Source organism: Podarcis muralis, chromosome 7 (assembly GCF_964188315.1).
Source record: "Podarcis muralis chromosome 7, rPodMur119.hap1.1, whole genome shotgun sequence".
In the NCBI taxonomy this organism is placed as follows: Eukaryota; Metazoa; Chordata; class Lepidosauria; order Squamata; family Lacertidae; genus Podarcis; species Podarcis muralis.
Genome location: NC_135661.1, coordinates 2,775,810 through 2,801,779, shown reverse-complemented (window position 1 = coordinate 2,801,779; position 25,970 = coordinate 2,775,810). Strand labels below are relative to the sequence as shown.

At 47.9% G+C, this 25,970-nt stretch overlaps 2 protein-coding genes across 10 annotated transcripts in view; both read right to left on the bottom strand.

Moving 5' to 3' along the window:
* LOC114590522 (methylenetetrahydrofolate reductase (NADPH)-like) overlaps window positions 1-2,654 on the bottom strand; it is a 12,874-nt gene extending 10,220 nt beyond the window's left edge. The window contains 3 exon segments of the mRNA XM_077930935.1: window positions 13-145; window positions 1,355-1,489; window positions 2,641-2,654. Coding sequence (XP_077787061.1) covers window positions 13-145; window positions 1,355-1,489; window positions 2,641-2,654 — 282 coding nt within the window.
* Window positions 2,655-6,890: 4,236 nt separating this feature from the next.
* Window positions 6,891-25,970, bottom strand: part of LOC114590435 (methylenetetrahydrofolate reductase (NADPH)-like) — a 139,745-nt gene continuing 120,665 nt past the window's right edge. The window contains exons 1-6 of one of the 9 annotated variants that reach the window (XR_013393512.1): window positions 24,041-24,602; window positions 16,187-16,209; window positions 15,287-15,405; window positions 14,850-14,882; window positions 8,615-8,989; window positions 6,891-7,607 (exon numbers count right to left, since the gene is read on the bottom strand). Coding sequence is in view for 2 of the 9 variants with exons in the window: in XM_077931010.1 (XP_077787136.1) it covers window positions 7,147-7,607; window positions 14,850-14,882; window positions 15,287-15,405; window positions 16,187-16,209; window positions 18,353-18,403 (687 nt within the window). In the remaining 7 variants the exon portion in view is untranslated. The other 8 variants (XR_013393510.1, XR_013393509.1, XM_077931010.1 and 5 more) reach the window with 8 other exon arrangements.

The following is a 25,970-nucleotide window of genomic DNA, read 5'->3' as shown; positions in this document are numbered from 1 at the left end:
ACACCTGAACACCTCGAAGACGCTTTCCTCGCTGGTCAGCTCCTCTCCCCACATCTTCAGCAGCTCGTCCCTGGGAGATTTGCTCTTCAGGTAGAAGAGGTAATAATCCTTCAGCTCCCCAAAGGCTGGGGAGGATGAGTTACCCCTGAGGGTTGCGGGAGAGAAGGCATGTTAGGGCAGGGCAGGAACAAGCCCCCTTACAGGCAAGATGGCCTCCCCCACATTCACCCATTTGACTGCTCCCATCAGCAGAACTGTTGCAGGGACCACATAATCCCTGTTCTAAATTTATAAGAAGTCCATCTTTTCGTGTGGCAATACCCAAACTCTGGAACTTCCTGCCTATGGACACCAGGCAGCTGCCTTCACTGTACTCTGTGCTAGAAACATTCGTGAAGCCCACCCAGATGTTTAGAAAACTGATGCATATTTCCATCTGTTTTTAGCTAGTTGTGAACTTGAGCTCTTGAAAGTATTACATTATCGCTGTTACATTTTTCTTACTGATAAATTTTATCGTTTTGTCTTTTTCATAAGCCACTTTGAGGCTCGTTTGCTTTTTTTTATAGTTAAGTGGTGTATCCATTTCATGAAATAATGAATCGGACAAGGGAACGAAACAAGGAAATCTGCCCAGAAAGTATAGGGTCTTTTCTGGACTTGGGAGGAGACAATCCGATGGGTTTCAGTCAACTAGGTTTTACTTAGGGTAGCCCCGCTGAAATTAACAGGCCCAAGAGATAAGTCATTCCATTAACCTATCAGTAGAGGGAAATTCCCAGGTGTCAAAAAAGACTATTTATGTAGGCTACTACTGCAGCCCATGTCTTGTTAGCCCAAAAATGGAAAACAGAGGTCCCAACCGAAGAAGAATGGCAACTTAAACTGATGAAATATGCGCAACTTGCAGATTTAACATCTAGAATAAGAGAACAAGAAGAACATACATTTAGAGAAGACTGGGAAATGTTTACTGAATATATGGGTGAAAATTGTGTTAATTTAAAAATGCTGACAGCATTAAGATAAATTCAGAAGTGTAAATAAGTTTGGATGGATGTAACAATGGATTACTGAATGGTTTAATTCATGCAAAATATGCAGGGATGTATGGTATGCAAAATGAACCACGGAAAGAGAAGAAGGGATGCCACTGATTTAAGGTTGTTTAAAAGAATATTTTGAAATGTAACATTTAATAAAAATTATATATAGCAACCTCAACGGGTCTATAACCATTGCATCTTTCTGGCATCTTCTGTTTTAATTCAGATAGGCCTCCCATCGCTTCCCAGTTCAACCAGTTCTTTCCAGAGGGATTCATCCACCTCCCCCCCCCCCCCGCCACACTCACCAGCGGCCATTAGGAAACTCATCCCATTCCTGAGTTCGGTAGATGTAACTCTTCGGCCTGGAGGCCCAGAAAATGGGTCGGACATCTTCAACTCACCGTTTGGGGTGAGTACTGACCGCCCAGGGCAGGGAACGCCTTGCAGGGGAGGGAGAGAAAACTAAAACATAAATTTGCACCTATACTTGCGTGCTGCATCTTTTTAAACACTTCCTGGTAGCTTACACGTGTTTTGCTCCCCCTGAATTAAAAACTGAAGGGATGGCTCATTTTTATACCCAGCAAGTGAGTCAGTGTGGTTGTAGTGGTTGGATTGGGATTTGGTAGGCCAAGTTTCAAATCCCCACTTGAACCCAGAAGTTCATAGGGGGACCTTGGGCTGGTCACTGTCTCTCAGCCTAGTCTACCTCGCAAGATTGTTGTGGGGATTAAATGTGTGGGGGGAATATATATACAGTGAGATATATATACAGAAATGAATAAATGAGGTTTACTTTTACAGCATGTAAGTAAGGAAGAATTAATTGCACCCTGATGTATGACTGTTGCTGTTTTTTAAATCATTTTTATTAATTTCCCAATAAAAACAGCCAATCAACATATCCGCATCATAATCTGATTAAAAACAATAAACTAAAATAAAAAAACGGCCAAATTGTAGTCTAAATTGTAATCATTCATTTTTCCGGGCTCCCCATAGTCTGGACCTCTAAAGCATATCTCCAAATCTTCGTTCCTGCCTCTTCTCGTTGTTTTCATGTTTTCCGCCTTCTGATCTTAACACTTTAAAGTTCTCCATCTCTGGTGATGTATGACTGTTTTGAGCATGCCTCATAACTGGGAGAAGCTAAGCTCTGGGGAGAACAGTGGCAAGCACAGAGACAGAAGAATTATCCTCCCATCTGAAGAGATTGCCTGTTCTGTCTTTGTGTTGGGAGAGACTGAACGTTCCAGAGAATTACACCTTCCTAGCACAGGCTGACTGGAGGAGGCCAGCGGAGTCTGCTGGTCAAAGCAATCTCTCGCTGAGACAACTTGTATGCCTGGCCCCACTTGCAGGAGAGCTGTCCGTGGTCCTTAACCCAAACCTTAGTCTGCTCTCCAAGGTGCTGTTGCCTGTCCAACCAGGAATTTCTGGCCTACCCTTGCTTGGGCCACCAAGCAACTGGTGGTAGAGAGTCACCCTCTGTTCCTCTTCTGCCAGTCTGCTGGCTAGAAGGCCAATTTTTAAAAAAGATATTTCTAGCCTTCACATCCATGAAGGCTGCAGAGGATGGAGTTTCCCTTACCCGGCAGCCAGCATGGAAACAATTCCCACAAGCTCGTAAAGAATGTGGCAAGATGGATTCCTTTGGGTTCAATGAGGGGAAAGAAGATAAACAGATTCTAGCAAGGATGGGCAATGTTTAAAGAATTCTGGACGGTCAGACGGGGGGGGGGGCTTAGATATAATCCTTTTGAAATTCTGTTGAGAGCATATGAATATTGTTCTTAAAGATCATAAATATATAAATAAAAAGGGTCCACCCACTAAATAGCTCAGTTGGGTAGATTGTGGTGCTGATAATGCTAAGGTTGCAAGTTTGATCCCCATATGGGACAGCTGAATATTCCTGCATTGCAGGGGTTTGGATGCGGCCCAATCGCCTTCTAAATCCGGGCCGCAGATGCTCCGGGACTCAGCGTGTTTTTACATCAGTAGAATGTGTGCTTTTATTTAAAATGCATCTCTGGGTTATTTGTGGGGCATAGGAATTTGTTCATTTCCCCTCCAGAAAATATAGTCTGGCCCCCCACAAGGTCTGAGGGACGGTAGACCGGCCCACGGCTGAAAAGGTTTGCTGACCCCTGGACTAGATGATGCTCAGGGTCTCTTCAAACTGTACAATTCTGATTCCACTTGATACCTTTCCTTATTACTTTGCTGGCTTCTTTCCTCGCCCCCCCCTTTCCTCCCTCCCTCCCTCCCTCCCTCTCCTTCACTTTTTTATTTCCCGTTTGCACATACTCTATTTCGGATTGTGACAGCAATTGTTCGTTAAACCTCCGTCATAACTAGATGCATCTTTGCAAAACTGTGAAATTATTGACCGGAATCTTGTTTGTTTCCATTCCTGCACTTGCATTGTTTACAGCAACACAAATAAAAAGTTGGTTTTCCTTTTTTAAAAAAAAAGATGTTGCAAGCTACCGTATTTTTTGCTCTATAAGACGCACCTTTTCCTTCCTAAAAAGTAAGGGGAAATGTGTGTTCGTCTTATGGAGCGAATGCAGGCTGCGCAGCTATCCCAGAAGCCAGAACAGCGAGAGGGATCACTGCACAGTGCTCCCTCTCGCTGTTTTAGCTTCTGGCTTAGTCAACGCTCTGTCCCTTCCACCACCTCCTGGAAAAGCCCCCAAGAGCCGCGCTCCCTTTAAAGAGCCGCGTGGAGCGTGTGTGCGGCTCTTGGGGGCTTTTCCCAGAGGAGGGAGAAGGGCAACACGTCTCCCTCCTCGGGGAAAAGCCTGCAAGCGCTGCACACACGCTCTGTGGGGTTTTGCTGCTGAGCCATCTGAGTCAGTTTCAGATTCACAACTTTCATCAGTGGGTGTGGGGTTTTGCTGCTGTTTATCCTCAGTCTCTTCACACGCTCCATGCGGCTTGTGAAAGGGAGGTTTTCCCACCCACCCACCCACCCTTTAAGGTTCCCCTTCTGACCTCGCTATGGACCTCGGTTGGTCGCCTTTAAGGGGCCTGGTAGGAATTTTTTCCACTTGGCAAATTGGCACCGGCCATTGGGGTTTTCGCCCACCTCATAGCAAATCATCACAACTCCTTTGGTTTTGGCGGTTAGGCATTGGTAGGGGTATTGTTATGTAGATGTGTTGGGGGGAGGAACGCCATCACCTCCCCCAAATATTGAAGGGTAGTCTAGTAAAGGATTCCGGGGGCGTGGCCTCGTCCGAAGCCTATGGAGGCCAGGGCCTAAAGTGCGCCCCCGAGCGGTGACCCCGGGGGAGTCCCTAGTCGATGTGCATCAGCAGGGCTCCCCCTGCTGGTGTTAACCCTTCCGGGTCTTCAAGCAAGCAGGCCGAAGCCGGATAGTTGGATAGGACCAATGCCTAAGCCAATACCGCTCATCACCTGTAACCGATAAAGTTGCGGGCAATTTTAGCCCATTAACCTAAAATAATGGTGTCATGTGTCTTTATTTCTACTGGTGGGAGGCAGGAACTCGCCACGCAAACGCCGGCACCCTTGGCCTGAAAAGCAAGATGCATGCTGCAACCCCATAGTCACTTTTGGCTGGACTTAACTGTCCAGGGGTCCTTTACCTTTTTACCCGTTTTTGTCAACAACTCCCATCCACTCCAGCCAGCACGGCCAATGGTCAGGAGCAACAGGAGCAGTCAGCTCAGCAGCCTATACTGGACCGAGGCCGTTTAGGGCTTTCAAGGTCAGCACCAACACTTTGAATTGTGCTCGGAAACGTACTGGGAGCCAATGCAGATCTCTCAGGACCGGTGTTATGTGGCCTTGGCGGCCGCTCCCAATCACCAGTCTAGCAGCCGCATTCTGGATTAGTTGTAGTTTCTGGGTCACCTTCAAAGGTAGCCCCACGTAGAGCGTGTTGCAGTAGTCAAGCGGGATCTGAGCACAAAAGCCCTCTCCCTGCTGTCGGTTTCCAGCTGTGGAAGAAGAGCAGAGGCACAGCTGGAAGCAACGATGCTTCCATAGAAAGTTTATCCTTTTCAACACAGCCTGGTGGAATGCTCTGTCTCATGAGACCAGGGCCCTGCGGGATCTGATTTCTTTCCGCAGGGTCTGTAAGACAGAGTTGTTCCACCTGACCTTTGGCTTAGAATCAGTTTGATTCCCTCCCCCTCTTTCTATTTCCTTTTCCCTCCTGTGAAGAGGCTGCATCCTAATGTTTTAATGTTGTATCTTAATCTTTTAAATTGTATTTTAATCAACATTTTTTTATTATTGGTTGTTAGCCACCCTGAGCCCAGTCTTGGCTGGGGAGGGCGGGGTATGAATAAATTTTATTATTAGTAGTAGTAAAGGAGCCCCTTTACTACATGGTGGCAGCGGTGGGATGGAACTTCCCTGCAGAAAGGCACTTTGATTTTAAATACATGAAGCTAACCCGGTCTACAACCGTCGGCTGAATGATCTCTCTGCCGGGGAAGATGCCCCACGTTACAGCATTGGGTTGCATTTCATGCGCGTTGGTGATGTTCTCACCCTACTGACGGGAAACAGGAGGTTGTTTAGAAGGAAGAGAGGGAAACAGCTGCATCACGGTTTTGTATACACTTGTTAACTTGCTGCCAGGCCTGTACAGATCTCAAGACACGGGTGGCGCTGTGGTCTAAACCATTGAGCCTCTTGGGCTTGCCGATCAGAAGGTCAGCGGTTCGAATCCCCGCCACGGGGTGAGCTCCCGTTGCTCGGGCCCAGCTCCTGCCAACCTAGCAGTTCGAAAGCACCCCAGTGCAAGTAGATAAATAGGTACTGCTGCGGCGGGAAGGTAAATGGCGTTTCTGTGCGCTCTGGTTTCCGCCACGGTGTCCCGTTGCGCCAGTAGCGGTTTAGTCCTGCAGGCCACATGACCCGGAAAGCTGTCTGCGGACAAATACCGGCTCCCTCGGCCTGAAAGCGAGATGAGCTCCGCAACCCCATAGTCGCCTTTGACTGGACTTAACCATCCACGGGTCCTTTACCTTTTTTCTTTTTCTTTTTTACAGATCTCAGGCCCAACTGAACAGGCCTCGGTCCAGTATACCTGAAGGAGCATCTCCACCTCCATTGTTCTGCCTGGACACTGAGGTCCAGCGGCCTTCTGGCGGTTACCTTGCAATGAGAAGCCAAGTTACAGGGAACCAGGCAGAGGGCCTTCTCGGTAGTGGCGCCTGCCCTGTGGAACGCCCTCCCGCCAGATGTCAAAGAGAAAAAAAACTACCAAACTTTTAGAAGACATCTGAAGGCAGCCCTGTTTAGGGAAGCTTTTAATGTTTAATAGGTTATTGTATTTTAGTGTTCTGTTGGAAGCCGCCCGGAGTGGCTGGGGAAACCCAGCCAGATGGGTGGCGTATAAATAATAAATTATTATTATTATTATTATTATTATTATTATTATTATTCCTCCCTGCATCCAGAAAACTCCTCCAGGGAACGATATGCTCAGCTGATCAGATTCTCTGGCTAAACAGGAGGCACTGAAACTGGGCCACAAGGAGGAGCCATGAACCCAATGCCAATTGTCCTAGCAGAGGCTGAACAGTTCTCAAAATATTCTCCAGAGATCACAAGCAGAGGGTTTGCTCCCCACATACGCTCTCAGTCCAAGCATCCCAAGTTTCCACGGAAACGTTTTCACTGCCAGCCTACCAGAGGAAGGACCAGGGTCGGATTAAACCCAGTGGAGGCTCCTAGGCAGTCAGAATCTCGCAGACCCCCTCACAAATTATCTCCCAATTTTCTTTCAAGATCAAATCAATATTATTTTGTTGTTTTGTTGTTTTTTCCATAAATTTTTATTAATTTTCTAACATAAATTAAAAACAATACAAAACACAATACATAGACAAACAAACATATAAACACGTATAATTTCAAAACCTCTTTTTCATAAATCTTACTTCCCCGACTTCCCCATGCCTCCCCTTTCTGCATCCCTATTTTAAAATTTCTTCAGCAACCCCTCACTTCAATTAACTGATTACTCATTTTCTTTATTATTTTTCCCCCTTCTTCTCTTACTTAATCATTTACAGCTGTACTTCTATATTGTTTCTTTACCCATGGCATTTTAGCACTCATTAATTTTACAACAGTTCTTAAGATATACTTTAAATTTCTTCCAATCTTCTTCTGCCGTCTCTTTTCCTTGATCACGGATTCTGCCAGTCATCTCCGCCAGTCCCATATAATCAATCACCTTCGTCTGCCATTCTTCCAGCGTGGGTAGTTCTTGTGTCTTCCAATACTTTGCTAAAAGAACCCTTGCTGCTGTGGTAGCATACATAAAAAACATCCTGTCCTTCCTTGACACCAATTGGCCAACCATGCCAATCAATATTATTTTGATCCGTTGTTGAGGGGCCCCTAGGCTCGTAGGCCAGTGCCCAGTCTGTCTGTTTGGTAATCTGGCACTGAGGAAGGACGCACCTTGACATTGACAATGTGGTAATTCACTCGCTGGCCGTAGTTCTTCAACACTGTTTGGAGGGCTCTGACGTTCTCGCTGGAGGTGAAGAACTCCAGGTAAGCCTGGAAGGAGTCGAGAGAGGAGATGTTGACACCAAAGAATCCCAGCAATGGCACAATTGAAATGTTTAAATTAACTTTGGGGGGGGGGGAGCAGAGGTTTTTCTATTAGGAATTGTAGGTGCCGATATTCCAAGGGAGCAGAAAATACTTTTTATGTATGCGACGACAGCCACCCGGTTGTCACTGGCCCAGAGATGGAAAGGAGACAAAGTCCCTAATAGGGAGCCCAGAACAATGGTGCGCAAGGCCTTATATAGACATTTTAAGTTCCCTGCCCTGTCACTCAAGACTACCCGCCCATACATCATACCTACATCACAGAAAAGGCGGTCTACAATTTAAATGTTGGACTACAGAAATTTAAAATTCAGTACCAAATTATCTAAGGTTGTTCACCAAAGCCAGACTAAACGTCTTTCCTTCTGCAGTGTTGGATGGCAGGTTGAGAGGAGTTCCCTACCAGGACAGACTTTGCTCATGTGCTCAAGACATCGATTCTATAAAACATATTTTGCTGCAAAACATGAGCAAGCCAAGGCTGAACTGATATTACCCTTGCTGGTACCTTTCCTGGGAAAATCAGAGGCTCATTATGTCAGGTTCCTATTGGAAGACCGGACAAACGCTAGAACATTAGCAGTGGCCAAGTTTTTATCGGTGGTTGCAAGAACCAATGATCCCTGTCTTTAAGTCTGAACAAAATGCTTGTTTAACCTGGAGGTAGGCTGTCTGAATTGTGCATTGCTTTGTAACAATTTGTTGGGTCTCTGGACCGTAATAAAGAAAAAAAATCAATGCTAAAAGCAGTTCAAAACAATTTACAGTCACAGCGATCTGCTGTGACCTGTAAAAACGTGTCTCTTGGATCATAGAATCATAGAGTTGTAAGGGACCCGAGGGTCATCTAGTCCAACCCCCTGCAAGGCAGGAATCTCAGCTAAAGCATCCATGGCAGATGCCCATCCAACTCCTTTCCTGCAACTTGAAGCAACTGGTTTGAATCCTACCTTCCAGAGCAGGAGGAAACAAGCTTGCTCCATCCTCCATGTGACAGCCATCTTTGAAGATGGCTACCATATCTCCTCTCAGTCTCCTCTTTTGCAGGCTAAACATCCCCAGCTCCTTCAACCGTTCCTCACAAGGCTTAGCTTCTAGATCATCCTAGTTGCCCTCCTCTGCACCCGCGAAGCCAAAGTGGTGGTGTCTTCAGCCTGTGATGGGAGCAATACAATGAAGGTGCATGATCCAGGGGGCACGACTCTAAATCCGGCCCTACTTCCCTGCCAGTTGGGCCTCGCTTGCATCTTCCTGCTTGGCCTCTGTTCGACATCTGCGGACGGCACTTCCTCAGAGACATCTGCGGCGGCCTCCTCAAATCCCACCTGCAACATCAGGAAGGAACCCTGTCAGGACAGAGCAACAGGGCAAGGAGGGAGAGGCCTGGGCGGAAAACCCAGAGCCTCCCTCAAACCCCACCCTGAAGCCATCACCCAGCCATACCCTCCAACGTTCCTTAGATGAAAAGAGGGGCATTTGTCACTCCCCACTCAACTGACCCTCCTCATCCCCAACCCCCATTTTTGTTCCCCAACCCATCCCAGCAGAGCATTCCCACCACGACCACACCAATGGGATGCAGCACAAACGCCCTCCTGAGAAAAACCCTTCACCCCGGCTTTCTTTTTTGGTCAATTGACAAAAAGAGAAGCACACGCCAATGAATACATTTTAGAAAGGGGCAAGATTAGATGCAGACGCACAAATCACTTTTTTCAAATACAGCAGTTTTTGAAACGTAATCCGTTCCTGAAGACCGTTCGACTTCCAAAACGTTCGACAGCCGAGGCGCAATGGGCGTGAAATCCCTTGAAAAAATGGAGAAATGTGACTCGGAAGCCGTTTGACTTTGAAACGAAAAGAATTGCTTCCGAGTTTTCGGGGTTCCGAATCGTTCAGCATCCGATACGCTCGAAAACTGAGGTTTCCCTGTCCAAAAATCAAGATTCCTTGTGCTCTGCTCCACTCCCCCTTTCTTCTTTCCCAGCTAAATATTTCTTTCTTTCTTCTTGTCCTCTGCCTCCCCCTCAGAGCTGGCGCGTCAAACAGGGCCTTAATGGTGGTGGCCTCTCCTCCCCACCCGCTATCTAGCAGCCACTAGCAGCTGCCCAAGGGAGGAAGCTGGTAGCAGCGGCCGTGGAGAGGCCATGGAGAGGCAACAGGATGCCCTCTCACAGCCGCCGCAGCCGCCATGGCTTGGGACAAGGGCCAGCTCATACTATTCCCCGATCTCGGCACTGGCAGCGGAATTAGGGACAGTCCAGGATCAAATCAGAAGCTGGGATGGCTTTCATAATTCCAGAACTGTCATTGGAGACAAGGGACACTTGGGGAGTATGCCTAGAAGAGCACAGGAATCATAGAGTTGGAAGGGATCCTGAGGGTCATCTAGTTCAACCCCTTGCAACGCAGGAATCTTTTGCCCCAAAACGGGACTTGAACCCGCAACCCTGAGATTAAGTGTTTCCCTGAGTGAGCTAGGGGCATAGAATTGGACTTCCCCTCCTTAATCAGCATGAAACGGACAGGCTTCGCTCTCTTGGTTAACAGCCCAGGGAGTGGCAGGATCAGCCCCACAGGAGCCCCCCAGCAACACAGCCCCAAGGCGCATGTGAGCTCCTGCCCCTCAGCTTCCCGTTGCGCCTGGAGGTCTTCCTCGGCCAGGGCCACTGCCTGGGAGCAGCTCTCAGGCCCGGCCTCCCTGACCCAGCCCTGGACCTCGGGCGGCAGGATAGCCAGGAACTGCTCCAGGATCAGCAGCTCCAGAATCTGCTCCTTGGTGTGCCGGTCCACTTTTAACCACCCACGGCAGAGCTCCTGGAGGCGGCCATAGGCCTCGCCCCTCGGCCTCCTGGTAGCAGAAGCGGCGGAAGTGCTGCTGCCGCTGCTGCTTCTCCTGGGCGGTGGTGTCCCCGCGCAAGATGGCCGCCTTCACTTTCCCATAATCCTCTCTGTCGCTGGCCTCCAGGCTGCCAAAGGCCCACTCGGCCCCTCCTCGGAGGGCTGGCAGCAGCCTGGCCGCCCACTCTCCCTTGGGCCACTGGCAGGCCTCGGCCACCCGCTCAAAGGAGGCCAGGAAGCCCTTGGCATCGTCCCATGGGGCCGCCTCGCCGATCCGGGCAGAGGAGACTCCATTGTCTTCAGGAACTCCTTGTTTTTAAATTGTATTTGTTTTTATATTGGGTGTTAGCTGCCCTGAGACCGGTCTTGGCTGGGGAGGGCGGGGTATAAATAAATTTATTGTTATTATTATTATTATTATTATTATTATTATTATTATTATTATTATCTCCTGTGGAGGGGAGTTCCAGAGGTTAACGATACGCTGCTATGCGCTTTGGTCTCCGATGCTCTGCAGAAGCCCCCCCCATCACCCAGGAATTGTAGGAGGCTCAAGCAGGCAGGCCCCCTTCGTTTTAGGAGGCTCCCTGCCCCATGCCGTCCCCCTGTTCTACGCCCCTCCCCAGTACCCCATAGAAAAGCGCTGTCCACGTACCCTTTGACCCAGCTTGCTCAAAGAGTTTGCTTCTTCTGGAAGGGGGAAACCAGCAGCAGAGAGACCCCTGCCTGCTACCCAGAGGAGGGAGAGCGATTGCAAAAGAGGGTCTTTTTTCCTCCTCCAGCAATTCCCTGCCTCTCCGCCTCCATGCCCCAGTCCAGCACACTATCCTCCTCTCCTTCTTTCCTCCTCCTTTTATGCCAGCTGCAAAAGAAATTCAAAACCAAGGCCCACCCCCTAACCAGGGAGGAAAAACCCTTCCTGGCTTTCACAAGCCGGCCTCCCTCCTGCAACTCTAGCCATTGCAGCTCTGTGGGTTTAACTCTTCAGCTGCACAAATCCTTGCAGAATCGCAGCATTGGAAGGGACCCGAGGGTCATCTAGTCCAACCCCCTGCAATGCAGGAATTTTTCACCCGACATGGGGCTGGAACCCACGTCCCTGAGATTCAGAGTCTCATGCTCTGCCATCTGAGCTATCTTAGGTGCAGCCTTATTAGAAACGGTGCGTCGTTATTATTATTATTATTATTATTATTATTATTATTATTATTATTATTATTATATTGGTCCGAATATAAGCTGCACTCCCCCCCCCCAATTCTGACCTTGAAAAGTTAAAGTGTGGCTTAAATTTGCGACCTTACAAAAACTGCCTTTTACGATATTGCTGCTGAAACAGACATACGGTAAAAGGGAACAAAAAAAAGTTTTATTGCCGATTTGCGAGCTTGAGACTTCATTTGCCATTTACGGGTGTGAGTGCCTGCGGCATTGTAGCAGCTGAATAGTGATTTGCGATTTTAGCGATTGCACGGTAACTTTTGTGGGCTTGCAAGAGCAAAGGCTTAAATTGGCTCGGAGTTACACTTGTACCTGTGGCAGCAATTTTCAGCCTGTAACCCAATTTTAAGGGAGTGGCTTATATTTGGGTATTATCTTTTTTTCTCCCCCCCCCCTTGAATTTTAAAGGTGCGGCTTATTTGTGGGTGCGGCTTATATTTCGGCCAATACGGCATTCTGTTGTGATTCTCTGCTGCAGACTAGCTAAGCAAGGTGTCTTAGATCTGAGTCTAATACACTAGAAAAATTCCGTGCGTTCATGTAAACCAAAAAACCAAACCAAAAAACTTGGGACATTATGCCAAATTTTAAAAATCTGCCCGGGCAACAATTTTAATCAGGAAAATAGAGGATGTGACAGGAAAAAGAGGACACATGGCAACCAGGCAAGCTGAAAAAGGTCAGATGGAAAAGGGACCCAACTCTCTCTAGCCAGGAGTAAAACTCTTCCCTCCTCCTCCGCCTGATCCTTCTGGGAAGTTTCTCTCCCCCCTTCAAGCCCCCCCTCTCTGCCTTTGTGGCACAAACAGCAGCAGGGCTAGAGTCTAGCTGTACAGAAGAGACTCTTCACCCCCCATGAAAGACTAGTCCCCACCCTCCTGTGAACTGGGGTCTCCATGTGAATTTTACCTCTGCGGAGATTTCTGAAAGACTGGACATATGAGGAAGCAAAAAGAGGGTTAAGAGGCTACATTGCAATAGCTCAAATATATATATATATATATTGTAAAGCACCTGTTCTTTCCTTATTTTAAGCAAAAGATGACCTCATAGAGCAAATAATTGCAAAGATAACAACTAAAGGCCTAAGGAATTAAAACAACTAACGTGTTTCGCTGTGATCCCTGCATTGCAGGGGGTTGGGCTAGACCAGGGGTCAGCAAACTTTTCCAGCAGGGGGCCGGTCCACTGTCCCTCAGACCTTGTGGGGGGCAGGACTATATAGTGGTACCTCGGGTTAAGTACTTAATTTGTTCTGGAGGTCCGTTCTTAACCTGAAACTGTTCTTAACCTGAAACACCACTTTAGCTCATGGGGCCTCCTGCTGTTGCTGCGCTGCCAGAGCACGATTTCTGTTCTCATCCTGAAGCAAAGTTCTTAACCCGAGGTACTATTTCTGGGTGAGCAGAGTCTGTAACCTGAAGCATCTGTAACCCAAGGTGCCACTGTATTTTGAAGAAAAAAAATAATAACAAAATCCTATGCCCCACAAATAACCCAGAGATGCATTTTAAATAAAAGGACACATTCTACTTATGTAAAAACACGATGATTCCCAGACAGTCCGCGGGCCAGATTTAGAAGGAGATTGGGCCAGATCCAGCTCCTGGGCCTTAGTTTGCCTACCCATGGACTAGATGACCCTTGGGATCCTTTCAAACTCTACTATTCCATGATTCCATGAGGAAATCAGAAATGGTAAACCATGCTAGAAAATGGTGGAATACAACCATTCAGAATCCATGAATGAAATGGGAATCTGTACTGAATGGCTGGAGGAAGGTTAACATCTGGCTTGAGAGCAGTACATGTGAAAAGGATCTAGGAGTCTTGGTTGACCACAAACTTGACATGAGCCAACAGTGTGACACGGCAGCTAAAAAAGCCAATGCAATTCTGGGCTGCATCAATAGGAGTATAGCATCTAGATCAAGGGAAGTAATAGTGCCACTGTATTCTGCTCTGGTCAGACCTCACCTGGAGTACTGTGTCCAGTTCTGGGCACCACAGTTCAAGAAGGACACTGACAAACTGGAACGTGTCCCGAGGAGGGCAACCCAAATGGTCAAAGGCCTGGAAACGATGCCTTATGAGGAACGGCTAAGGGAGCTGGGCATGTTTAGCCTGGAGAAGAGGAGGTTAAGGGGTGATATGATAGCCATGTACAAATATATAAAAGGATGTCACATAGAGGAGGGAGAAAGGTTGTTTTCTGCTGCTCCAGAGAAGCGGACACGGAGCAATGGATCCAAACTACAAGAAAGAAGATTCCACCTCAACATTAGGAAGAACTTCCTGACAGTAAGAGCTGTTCGACAGTGGAATTTGTTGCCAAGGAGTGTGGTGGAGTCTCCTTCTTTGGAGGTCTTTAAGCAGAGGCTTGACAACCATATGCCAGGAGTGCTCTGATGGTGTTTCCTGCTTGGCAGGGGGCTGGACTCGATGGCCCTTGTGGTCTCTTCCAACTCTATGATTCTATGATTCTATCTGCGCTAAGTGAACTAGTGGGGAAAAGCTGTTGAAACCGGAATTTCCAAGCATGCTGACAAACCAGAGGAAGAATGGGCAGAGCTTTACCCTGTAATTCCAAAGGTCTCATGCAATGGGAAGTCCTCCTGCCGGGAATGGGGCTGATCTCAAAAGCCCCCAAAGAACCTCTGCAGATTGTGTGGAGGGAAAACAAAATGCAAGGGAGATTCCTTATACATGAGAAGGCGACAAGATGGACATTGGACTGACCCTGCAGGATCCTCCTTAAGGTTTTGTAAGATATTGTAAGACTCTGAGGGTTTTCCCTACAAACAAGCAGTATACAGATTTTATGAAAGAAAGCAAAATCTATAAAATCGAGAGTGAAACCAGGATCCTAGTCTATAGGCAGGAATGGAACTCAGACTGGTGTGCAGGTTCTTCACAGGGACAAGCTCTGCCCCCAATCCAAGCCTTCAAACCCTCTCCCAGTTCATTCATGGGACAGACCAAGAACCCAAACACCACTAGAGGACTGTTTCCCAGAGTGACGCCATTGATGGGGGTCCCAAAGTCTGCAGAACAGACGGTTTAACACCATGAAATATCAGTCCCCATCCCTCCTGTCAAATTGTTCCTCCCCTGGAAATTTACCTTTCTGAGTCTGTTTTCTGTATAACACAGCATCTGAGGAAGCAAAAAGATATAACGTGTAAGGGCAACACTCTTCCACCTGAGATAAATCTCCATACAAAAGTAACACTTCATAATGTAGCATCCTTGAATTGACTCCATTCAGAGCAGGAGAACCTCCCAAAGGACAACCCCAGATTTATGTAGACTGGTAACCAAAAGGAAAAGGAGGTTCCGTAGAATTGAAAAGAGATACCCTCTGGTTCAGGCTTCCTTTACAGGATCCAGCCTCACAATATACATGGGCCATTCTGGGGGGACAGGAAATGAAGGCTGGAGCCCCAAGAAGGAAGGTATCCTGGGGTTACGCAATTCCATGCAGTAAGAGCCTGGCATGTTCAGTTCTGAAGAAATAATAGAAATCCCAGTGTGAAATCCTGGCAGCCAATTTCCATTACCTTCCCATTGTTTCATTGCATCCTCCACAAGGTGATTTAGATCACAGGATTCCAAGACCCTGTTCCTCAGCTCTGGAGGGAAAGGCAGTGGCTTCTCTGGACTCTCTCTTTTCTCATACCTGGTGAAAAGAAAAACAATGTCAGCCCATTCAAACCTGCAATTTCTGTTAAAGGAAAAGAAAGGAACTGGGAGGAGGCCTAGAGGGACAGGCATGCGCTGAGTGGGGAGTTTCTTCCTCACTACGGACTCCTCAGCCAGACCCCCAAGGGCCAAAACAGCAACCCCAGGCCTCTGAGTCTCCCCACTGATGTCTATTCAAAGCAGCAGCAGAATCACATGGTATCAAGGGGCAGGAATTGTCTGAGGGTGGTGAGAGCACAGCACACGTGTCCTTTCTCTAGATGTCCCCAGAGAAGGGGAGAGGAAGAAAAAGAGATGCACTTTTGTTGGGAAACAAGAAATGTTCCTTCAAACCTCTACTCTGCACCTGAGTGATTCCTTCAATATAAATACTGCAGCCGGAATATGGTCAAGAAAATAGCCAATTCCTGCTCCTTGGTGAGAAATCGCCCCCTCCCAAGGGGCTCTATGGGGCAGGAGTTTGCTTGGGACAGGGTGGGGTGGCCGGCAGAGTGACTGAACTGGTCAGTCTAGAAGGAAACAGCTAAGGCAGGCACGTCCAACTCCCAAGAGATTGTGATCTACTCACAGTATAAAAAGACCAACTGTGATCTACCCATTGTCAAGTTCCAAAGAGGGGCCCCTGCTTTTACCTGTGAGATGCCTCAGGGAGTGAGTCCTACAGTCTCCCCCCTGCAGCCCCTGGAGGGCCATGTCTGAGGTTCCTGCATCTCAGCTTCAAAGAGTGAAGCTAATGGAAATGAGCCAGATCCACTTACCTCTGCAAGGTGCTTCTCACATCCTAGAGGGGGAAAGAGAAGGGAATTCACTGCACACCACAGGCCACACTAGGAAGACCCCCTCAGACCCTGGCCCTCGGATGTCAGTCTGCCTGGCACATGCCAAGGTTTTGGGTAGGAATGGCTGAATCAGCCAGTTTTGGTTTCTCACAGCTTTTATTTCTCCAGTCTGAAATTATTAATTTTTCCAGTATCAAGTTCTCCACATTTCCACATCTGTTTACAATTGTTTTTTAAGAATCCTCATGAAAATCCACCAGCATTTTTGGGAAATTGAATATTTGTGGGTTCAGGAGAAGATTCCATCCCATCTCTTGTCTTAGATTATAATTTATTAACTTTAATCCAGTTTGCATTGTGCAATTCAGACGTAAGTAAGCCTACAGGATAATCCTACCAGAGAACTGTCCCAAATTGTCTTCCATAGAAGTCCCCAAATTTCAAATTCTACTTTCCAACTGGAAATAAGAAAAGCACCTGCAGCATAAAATGCCTCCAAAGGGGTAATAAAGCACCTCCCAGTACGTTTCCGAGCACAATTCAAAGTGTTGGTGCTGACCTTTCAAACCCTAAATGGCCTCAGCCCAGTGTACCTGAAGGAGCGTCTCCACCCCCATCGTTCTGCCTGGACACTGAGGTTCCCTCCTTGCAAGAAGTGAGGTTCCAGGGAACCAGGCAGAGGGCCCTCTTGGTAGTGGCACCAGCCCTGTGGAACGCCTTTCCATCAGATGTCAAGGAAGTAAAAAACTATCTGACTTTTAGAAGGAAACTGAAGGCGGCCCTTCTTAGGGACGTTTTTAATGTCTGATGCTGTATTGTTTTTAATATTTGGTTGGAAGCCGCTCAGAGTGGCTGGGGTAACCCAGCCAGATGGGTGGGACAAATATATATATATATTTTTTATTATTATTATTATTATTATTATTATTATTATTATTATTATTATTAAAAAGACGCCTGCTCCTTGGGAGAAAGGCGATGGCAAACCTAGACAGCATCTTAAAAAGCAGAGACATCACCTTACCAACAAAGGTCCGTATAGTTAAAGCCATGGTTTTCCCAGTAGTGATGTATGGAAGTGAGAGCTGGACCATCAAAAAGGCTGATCGCCGAAGAATTGATGCTTTTGAATTATGGTGCTGGAGGAGATTCTTGAGAGTCCCATGGACTGCAAGAAGATCAAACGTATCCATTCTTAAGGAGATCAGCCCTGAGTGCTCACTGGAAGGACAGATCGTGAAGCTGAGGCTCCAATACTTTGGCCACCTCATGAGAAGAGAAGACTCCCTGGAAAAGACCCTGATGTTGGGAAAGATGGAGGGCACAAGGAGAAGGGGAGGACAGAGGACGAGGAAAAGTTCTCCTCCTCTGCTCTCCCTCCGGAAAACCCCTCAACATCTTTTACCTGCTGAATAAATGAGAAAAAGAAGGTTATGTCTCTTACTTCTCTTAATTTGATTTCTTCACCCTAACGTCCCTCAGTGGACTACAGAAATTTAAAATTCAGTACCAAATTATCTAAGGTTGTTCACCAAAGCCAGACTAAACGTCTTTCCTTCTGCAATGTTGGATGGCAGGTTGAGAGGAGTTCCCTACCAGGACAGACTTTGCTCATGTGCTCAAGACATCGATTCTATAAAACATATTTTGCTGCGAAACATGAGCAAGCCAAGGCTGAACTGATATTACCCTTGCCGGTACCTTTCCTGGGAAAATCAGAGGCTCGTTATGTCAGGTTCCTATTGGAAGACCGGACAAACGCTAGAACATTAGCAGTGGCAAAGTTTTTATTGGTGGTTGCAAGAACCAATGATCCCTGTCTTTAAGTCTGAACAAAATGCTTGTTTAACCTGGAGGTAGGCTGTCTGAATTGTGCATTGCTTTGTAACAATTTGTTGGGTCTCTGGACCGTAATAAAGGGGGGGGGGAATCAATGCTAAAAGCAGTTCAAAACAATTTACAGTCACAGCGATCTGCTGTGACCTGAAAAACGTGTCTCTTGGATCATAGAATCATAGAGTTGTAAGGGACCCGAGGGTCATCTAGTCCAACCCCCTGCAAGGCAGGAATCTCAGCTAAAGCATCCATGGCAGATGCCCATCCAACTCCTTTCCTGCAACTTGAAGCCACTGGTTTGAATCCTACCTTCCAGAGCAGGAGGAAACAAGCTTGCTCCATCCTCCATGTGACAGCCATCTTTGAAGATGGCTACCATATCTCCTCTCAGTCTCCTCTTTTGCAGGCTAAACATCCCCAGCTCCTTCAACCGTTCCTCACAAGGCTTAGCTTCTAGATCATCCTAGTTGCCCTCCTCTGCACACGCGAAGCCAAAGTGGTTGTGTCTTCAGCCTGTGATGGGAGCAATACAATGAAGGTGCATGATCCAGGGGGCACGACTCTAAATCCGGCCCTACTTCCCTGCCAGTTGGGCCTCGCTTGCATCTTCCTGCTTGGCCTCTGTTCGACATATGCGGACGGCACTTCCTCAGAGACATCTGCGGCGGCCTCCTCAAATCCCACCTGCAACATCAGGAAGGAACCCTGTCAGGACAGAGCAACAGGGCAAGGAGGGAGAGGCCTGGGCGGAAAACCCAGAGCCTCCCTCAAACCCCACCCTGAAGCCATCACCCAGCCATACCCTCCAACGTTCCTTAGATGAAAAGAGGGGCATTTGTCACTCCCCACTCAACTGACCCTCCTCATCCCCAACCCCCATTTTTGTTCCCCATCCCATCCCAGCAGAGCATTCCCACCACGACCACACCAATGGGATGCAGCACAAACGCCCTCCTGAGAAAAACCCTTCACCCCGGCTTTCTTTTTTGGTCAATTGACAAAAAGAGAAGCACACGCCAATGAATACATTTTAGAAAGGGGCAAGATTAGATGCAGACGCACAAATCACTTTTTTCAAATACAGCAGTTTTTGAAACGTAATCCGTTCCTGAAGACCGTTCGACTTCCAAAACGTTCGACAGCCGAGGCGCAATGGGCGTGAAATCCCTTGAAAAAATGGAGAAATGTGACTCGGAAGCCGTTTGACTTTGAAACGAAAAGAATTGCTTCCGAGTTTTCGGCGTTCGGGTTCCGAATCGTTCAGCATCCGATACGCTCGAAAACTGAGGTTTCAATGTCCAAACATCAAGATTCCTTGTGCTCTGCTCCACTCCCCCTTTCTTCTTTCCCAGCTAAATATTTCTTTCTTTCTTCTTGTCCTCTGCCTCCCCCTCAGAGCTGGCGCGTCAAACAGGGCCTTAATGGTGGTGGCCTCTCCTCCCCACCCGCTATCTAGCAGCCACTAGCAGCTGCCCAAGGGAGGAAGCTGGTAGCAGCGGCCGTGGAGAGGCCATGGAGAGGCAACAGGATGCCCTCTCACAGCCGCCGCAGCCGCCATGGCTTGGGACAAGGGCCAGCTCATACTATTCCCCGATCTCGGCACTGGCAGCGGAATTAGGGACAGTCCAGGATCAAATCAGAAGCTGGGATGGCTTTCATAATTCCAGAACTGTCATTGGAGACAAGGGACACTTGGGGAGTATGCCTAGAAGAGCACAGGAATCATAGAGTTGGAAGGGATCCTGAGGGTCATCTAGTTCAACCCCTTGCAACGCAGGAATCTTTTGCCCCAAAACGGGACTTGAACCCGCAACCCTGAGATTAAGTGTTTCCCTGAGTGAGCTAGGGGCCTAGAATTGGACTTCCCCTCCTTAATCAGCATGAAACGGACAGGCTTCGCTCTCTTGGTTAACAGCCCAGGGAGTGGCAGGATCAGCCCCACAGGAGCCCCCCAGCAACACAGCCCCAAGGCGCATGTGAGCTCCTGCCCCTCAGCTTCCCGTTGCGCCTGGAGGTCTTCCTCGGCCAGGGCCACTGCCTGGGAGCAGCTCTCAGGCCCGGCCTCCCTGACCCAGCCCTGGACCTCGGGCGGCAGGATAGCCAGGAACTGCTCCAGGATCAGCAGCTCCAGAATCTGCTCCTTGGTGTGCCGGTCCACTTTTAACCACCCACGGCAGAGCTCCTGGAGGCGGCCATAGGCCTCGCCCCTCGGCCTCCTGGTAGCAGAAGCGGCGGAAGTGCTGCTGCTGCCGCTGCTTCTCCTGGGCGGTGGTGTCCCCGCGCAAGATGGCCGCCTTCACTTTCCCATAATCCTCTCTGTCGCTGGCCTCCAGGCTGCCAAAGGCCCACTCGGCCCCTCCTCGGAGGGCTGGCAGCAGCCTGGCCGCCCACTCTCCCTTGGGCCACTGGCAGGCCTCGGCCACCCGCTCAAAGGAGGCCAGGAAGCCCTTGGCATCGTCCCATGGGATGCTTCTGGCAAACCAGAGCAGCGCACGGAAACGCCGTTTACCTTCCCGCCGGAGCGGTACCTTTTTATCTACTTGCACTTTGTCATGCTTTCGATCTGCTAGGTTGGCAGGAGCAGGGACCGAGCAACGGGAGCTCACCCCATAATGAGGATTTGAACCGCCGACCTTCTGATCGGCAAGTCCTAGGCTCTGTGGTTTAACCCACAGCGCCACCCGCGTCCCTCCGGAGACCTGTTGTCTTGGGCTAAAAAAACATTGGTTCCAGTCTTGCCCTCCAAAACAGGAGAGAACAAGTTTGTTCCATCTTTCACATGACCACTATGGGCAGCTTACAGAATAACTAAAAATATAATAAAAAACAAAACCAAAACAAACATCAAGCTTTAAAAACCTCCCTACACAGGCCTGCCTTCAGGTGTCTTCTAAAAGTTGTGTAATTCTTTTATCTCCTTGACAGCTGAAGGAAGGCCATTCCACAGGGAGGGCGCCACTACCGAGAAGGCCCTCTGCTTGGTTTTTGAAATTTATTTTTCAAAATTTGAAATTGGCTATCTTGCCTCTTCTTGGCCTCCTCTTTTCAAGGCTAAACCTAGCCAGCTCCTTCAACCGTTCCTCATAAGGTTTAGACCTTTGATCATGTTGGTTGTCATCCCTCGGGGGTGAAGATAAAATTAGGATAGAGGATCTTGTGGATTTCCACACACACACACACACACTTCTTTTTCGTCTTCTCTTCTTTTTCTACTTCTTTATTTCCTTCTTTTCCTTATTCTTGCTTCTTCCCTAGGTCTTTGGATTAGTTTGGCTTTCATTGAGTTTTATGCTGAAAACCCTTAATAGAAACCGATATGAAAAAATGAAGACACAAAAAATATATATTTACAAATAAAGCTGTATTCAATGTATGAAAGGATATATGATTTTTGACATGACTGAGAATCGCATAGCCAGGGACGGAGAACTTTAAAGCGTTAAGATCAGAAGGAGGAAAATATGAAAGCAACGAGAAGAGGCAGGAAGAAAATTTGGAGATATGCTTCAGAGGTCCAGACTATAGGGAGCCTGTAAAAATTAATAACTACAATTTGGTTGTTTTGTGTTTAGTTGTTTATTTTTAATTGGATTATGATTCGGGTATCTTGATTGGCTATTTTTATTGGAAAATCAATAACAATGATTAAAAAGAAAAGAAAAAATGAAGACACAATTTCATACCGGCGGTGGCTAGACAGGGGAGGAAGGCTAATTGTGTTGGATCTGGAATTATCATATTTATTTACTCTTTTGTTCCCCGCCCATGTGGCTGACCACTTCTCGGTCCCTGCTCCTGCCAACCTAGTAGTTCAAAAGCACATCAAAGTGCAAGTAGATAAATAGGTACCGCTCCGGCAGGAAGGTAAACGGCGTTTCTGTGCGCTGCTCTGGTTCGCCAGAAGCAGCTTAGTCCTGCTGGCCACATGACCCGGAAGCTGTACGCCGGCTCCCTTGGCCAATAAAGCGAGATGAGCGCCGCAACCCCAGAGTCGGTCACGACTGGACCTAATGGTCAGGGGTCCCTTTACCTTTAAGGTAGCTTCCAACAAAGAGAGAAATTGTAAAAGGACTAAGTGTGGGGTGATTCATAGTTCTGCTAACAACACTGCTCTCCCCATGCGGTCCCCACCCTCCCAAAAGGGTACCGTAGAGTTGGGAAGAGTTTCAGGAAACACCAGCCAAAGTCGGAACGTCTCCCACATGCGGAGAGGTTTCAACATTTGGGGATTTTTTTGGTTTAGAGGGAAATGTGAGAAAGAGGCAACGAGGCAGAACTTTATAAAATTATGCGCGGTCCATCTTATGGGCTGCTTGTCACATTTATTTTATTTTTAGGAGGGAAAACTAATGCGTGGCACGGAAAAGGAAACGCAAGCCGTGGGGAACACTGATAACGTGCTTCTCGCGCTCCCATAATGCCAGACATCCAATGAAGCCGAACATTGGACCAAAGAAAAGTATTTCACAGTTAAACTGTGGAACTCACTGCCACAAGAAGCACCAACAGCCACTGATTTTAAAAAAGACAAATTCATGGAGGAGAGGGTTATCGAGTGATGATGAGGATGATAATTTTTTTTATTTGTACCCCACCCATCTGTCTGAAGGCAGTATTTACCGTATTTTCGCTCCATAAGACGCACCTAGTTTTTAGAGGAGGAAAACGGGGGGGGGATTCTGAACGAAACAGTGGATGTGTGATTTTTGTGGTTCATGCTGTGGCCACAGACATGTGATTTGACAGTGAGTTTGGAGTAGCCCAATGCAAAAATCCTGAGGATCCATGTGGATCCGTGCTTTGTAACCATGTTTTTGCGCCATTGCGGCCCCACGCAACAGTGGGTGCGTGATATTTTGGGTGCAGGCTGTAGCCATGGACATGTTATGTGATCTGATGGTGAATCTGGGGTGACCCAATGTAAAAATGCTGAGGATCCATGGGCTTTTACTTCCCCCTCAATAAATATCTTATACAACAACAACAACAAAAGTCCTAAACGGCCTCAGCCCAGTATACCTGAAGGAGCGTCTCCACCCCCATCGTTCTGCCCGGACACTGAGGTCCAACGCCAAGGGCCTTCTGGCAGTTCCCTCCCTGCGAGAAGCTAAGTTACAGGGAACCAGGCAGAGGGCCTTCTCGGTAGTGGCACCCAACCTGTGGAATGCCCTCCCACCAGATGTCAAAGAGAACAACAACTACCAGACTTTTAGAAAACATCTGAAGGCAGCCCTGTTTAGGGAAGCTTTTATAATGGACTATTGTATTTTAATATTCTGTTGGAAGCCACACAGAGTGGCGGGAGAAACCCAGCCAGATGGGCGGGGTATGTATAAATAAATAAACAAATAAACAAACAAATAAATAAATAATATCAACCTGCTTCATTGGAGGTTTTTAGAAGGCCATCTGTCATGGATGCTTCAGCTGAGATTCCTGCATTGCGGGTGTTTGGGCCAGATGACCCTCAAAATCCTTTCCAAAGCTACAATTCTATGATCCCATGAGCTAGGGGTGCAACAAGTTAAGCTGCAGAAAGAACCTCTCATTTGCAAATCATGTTCTTTCACCCAGACTGGGGGGTGGGGTTAGACCAGATGTGAAACAGGATGGTGTTTGCGTCAGAACGCCCCGCTTAAAATGAAGGAGGGAGGGAAAACACTTTCGTTTTAGCGGCACCTTCCATCTGATGTTATTGCGACGTCAGGTGATTGACAGGGAGTGTCCCCGCCCACCTGCTAAATTTCATCTTCAAGGCCAATCAGCTTCGTGGAGCCAAAAAGCTATCTATGTAGGAATGGCTAAGTCAATGCAAACAGGAACTGAGCAGGAAGAAGAAGCAAGTCTGTTGTGGATTGTGGATTTTTGAGGGGTTTCTCTACTGAGACCTTTCATGGGCGTCACAGAAGGGGCCAAGCACCCCATGTTGGTGATTCCCTGCATCAGGGCATTATACCTACTTGAAACGACAATTCACGGCGAAGGGTGAGCCCTTACCCAGCACGCTGGAGACCCCCTCATTTCCCCGCTTGAACTCCCCACCAAGCTGCCTCTGGGTTGTTTCTGGCGATGCCTCCACATTTCCAGCGAAGGTCACAGCAGCCTCTCGGAAGGCCCCTGGCACCTGAAATACCCGCCAACGTTTTAGTCAAGAAACAAAGCGGTCCAGACTAAGGTTACCAGATTTTTTTCAATGAATCTGGGGACCCTATACATATATACATACATACATACTTACTACACGTTTGGGATGTTGCTACTGCAGCGATGGCGGTGGGCTGGCAGAGGGGCGTCCACCGCCTTGACCTCAACCGCCATGGTTCCCCTTCTCCTTTCTCCATGAGCCTGGGCAGGCCCTAAGTTGTACGTTCTTCGGTGGTGGTGGTGGGGAAGCAGTGCGCAGTGGGTCTGGCATACAAGGCGGAGGAGGGCCAAGAGCAGCAGCAGCGGCGAGGCTCAGGCAGCACGATGCCTCCCATCCCATCGGAGCAGCCCCAATCCCATTCCTACTTGCGTGCTAGCAGGAGGGAGCAGGGATCCCTCAGCTGGGAAGGGAGGCTTCCCGAGAGATCCTGCCCCCTCCTGCTTGCACACAAGCTCCGATAGGCAGCGTGAAGCCTCCCTTCACAGCTGAGAGATCCCCGCCCCGCTCCTGCTTGCATGCAAGTAGGAGTTGGGAAATTGATGCTTTTGAATTCTGGTGATGGAGGAGACTCTTGAGAGTCCCATGGACTGCAAGAGGATCAAACCGGTCCATTCTGAAGGAAATCAGCCCTGAGTGCTCACTGGAAGGACAGATCGTGAAGTTGAGGCTCCAATACTTTGGCCACCTCGTGAGAAGAGAAGACTCCCTGGAAAAGACCCTGATGTTGGGAAAGATGGAGGGCACAAGGAGAAGGGGACGACAGAGGACGAGGAAAAGTTCTCCTCCTCTGCTCTCCCTCCGGAAAACCCCTCAACGTCTTCAGGTGTGTATCTCTCTCCCTCAGGTATGCCCACCCACCTTTTACCTGCTGAATAAATGAGAAAAAGAAGGTTATTTCTCGTACTTCTCTTAATTTGATTTCTTCACCCTAACGTCCCTCAGTGGACTACAGAAATTTAAAATTCAGTACCAAATTATCTAAGGTTGTTCACCAAAGCCAGACTAAACGTCTTTCCTTCTGCAGTGTTGGATGGCAGGTTGAGAGGAGTTCCCTACCAGGACAGACTTTGCTCATGTGCTCAAGACATCGATTCTATAAAACATATTTTGCTGCGAAACATGAGCAAGCCAAGGCTGAACTGATATTACCCTTGCTGGTACCTTTCCTGGGAAAATCAGAGGCTCATTATGTCAGGTTCCTATTGGAAGACCGGACAAACGCTAGAACATTAGCAGTGGCCAAGTTTTTATCGGTGGTTGCAAGAACCAATGATCCCTGTCTTTAAGTCTGAACAAAATGCTTGTTTAACCTGGAGGTAGGCTGTCTGAATTGTGCATTGCTTTGTAACAATTTGTTGGGTCTCTGGACCGTAATAAAGAAAAAAAAAATCAATGCTAAAAGCTGTTTAAAACAATTTACAGTCAAAGCGATCTGCTGTGACCTGAAAAACGTGTCTCTTGGATCATAGAATCATAGAGTTGTAAGGGACCCGAGGGTCATCTAGTCCAACCCCCTGCAATGCAGGAATCTCAGCTAAAGCATCCATGGCAGATGCCCATCCAACTCCTTTCCTGCAACTTGAAGCAACTGGTTTGAATCCTACCTTCCAGAGCAGGAGGAAACAAGCTTGCTCCATCCTCCATGTGACAGCCATCTTTGAAGATGGCTACCATATCTCCTCTCAGTCTCCTCTTTTGCAGGCTAAACATCCCCAGCTCCTTCAACCGTTCCTCACAAGGCTTAGCTTCTAGATCATCCTAGTTGCCCTCCTCTGCACACGC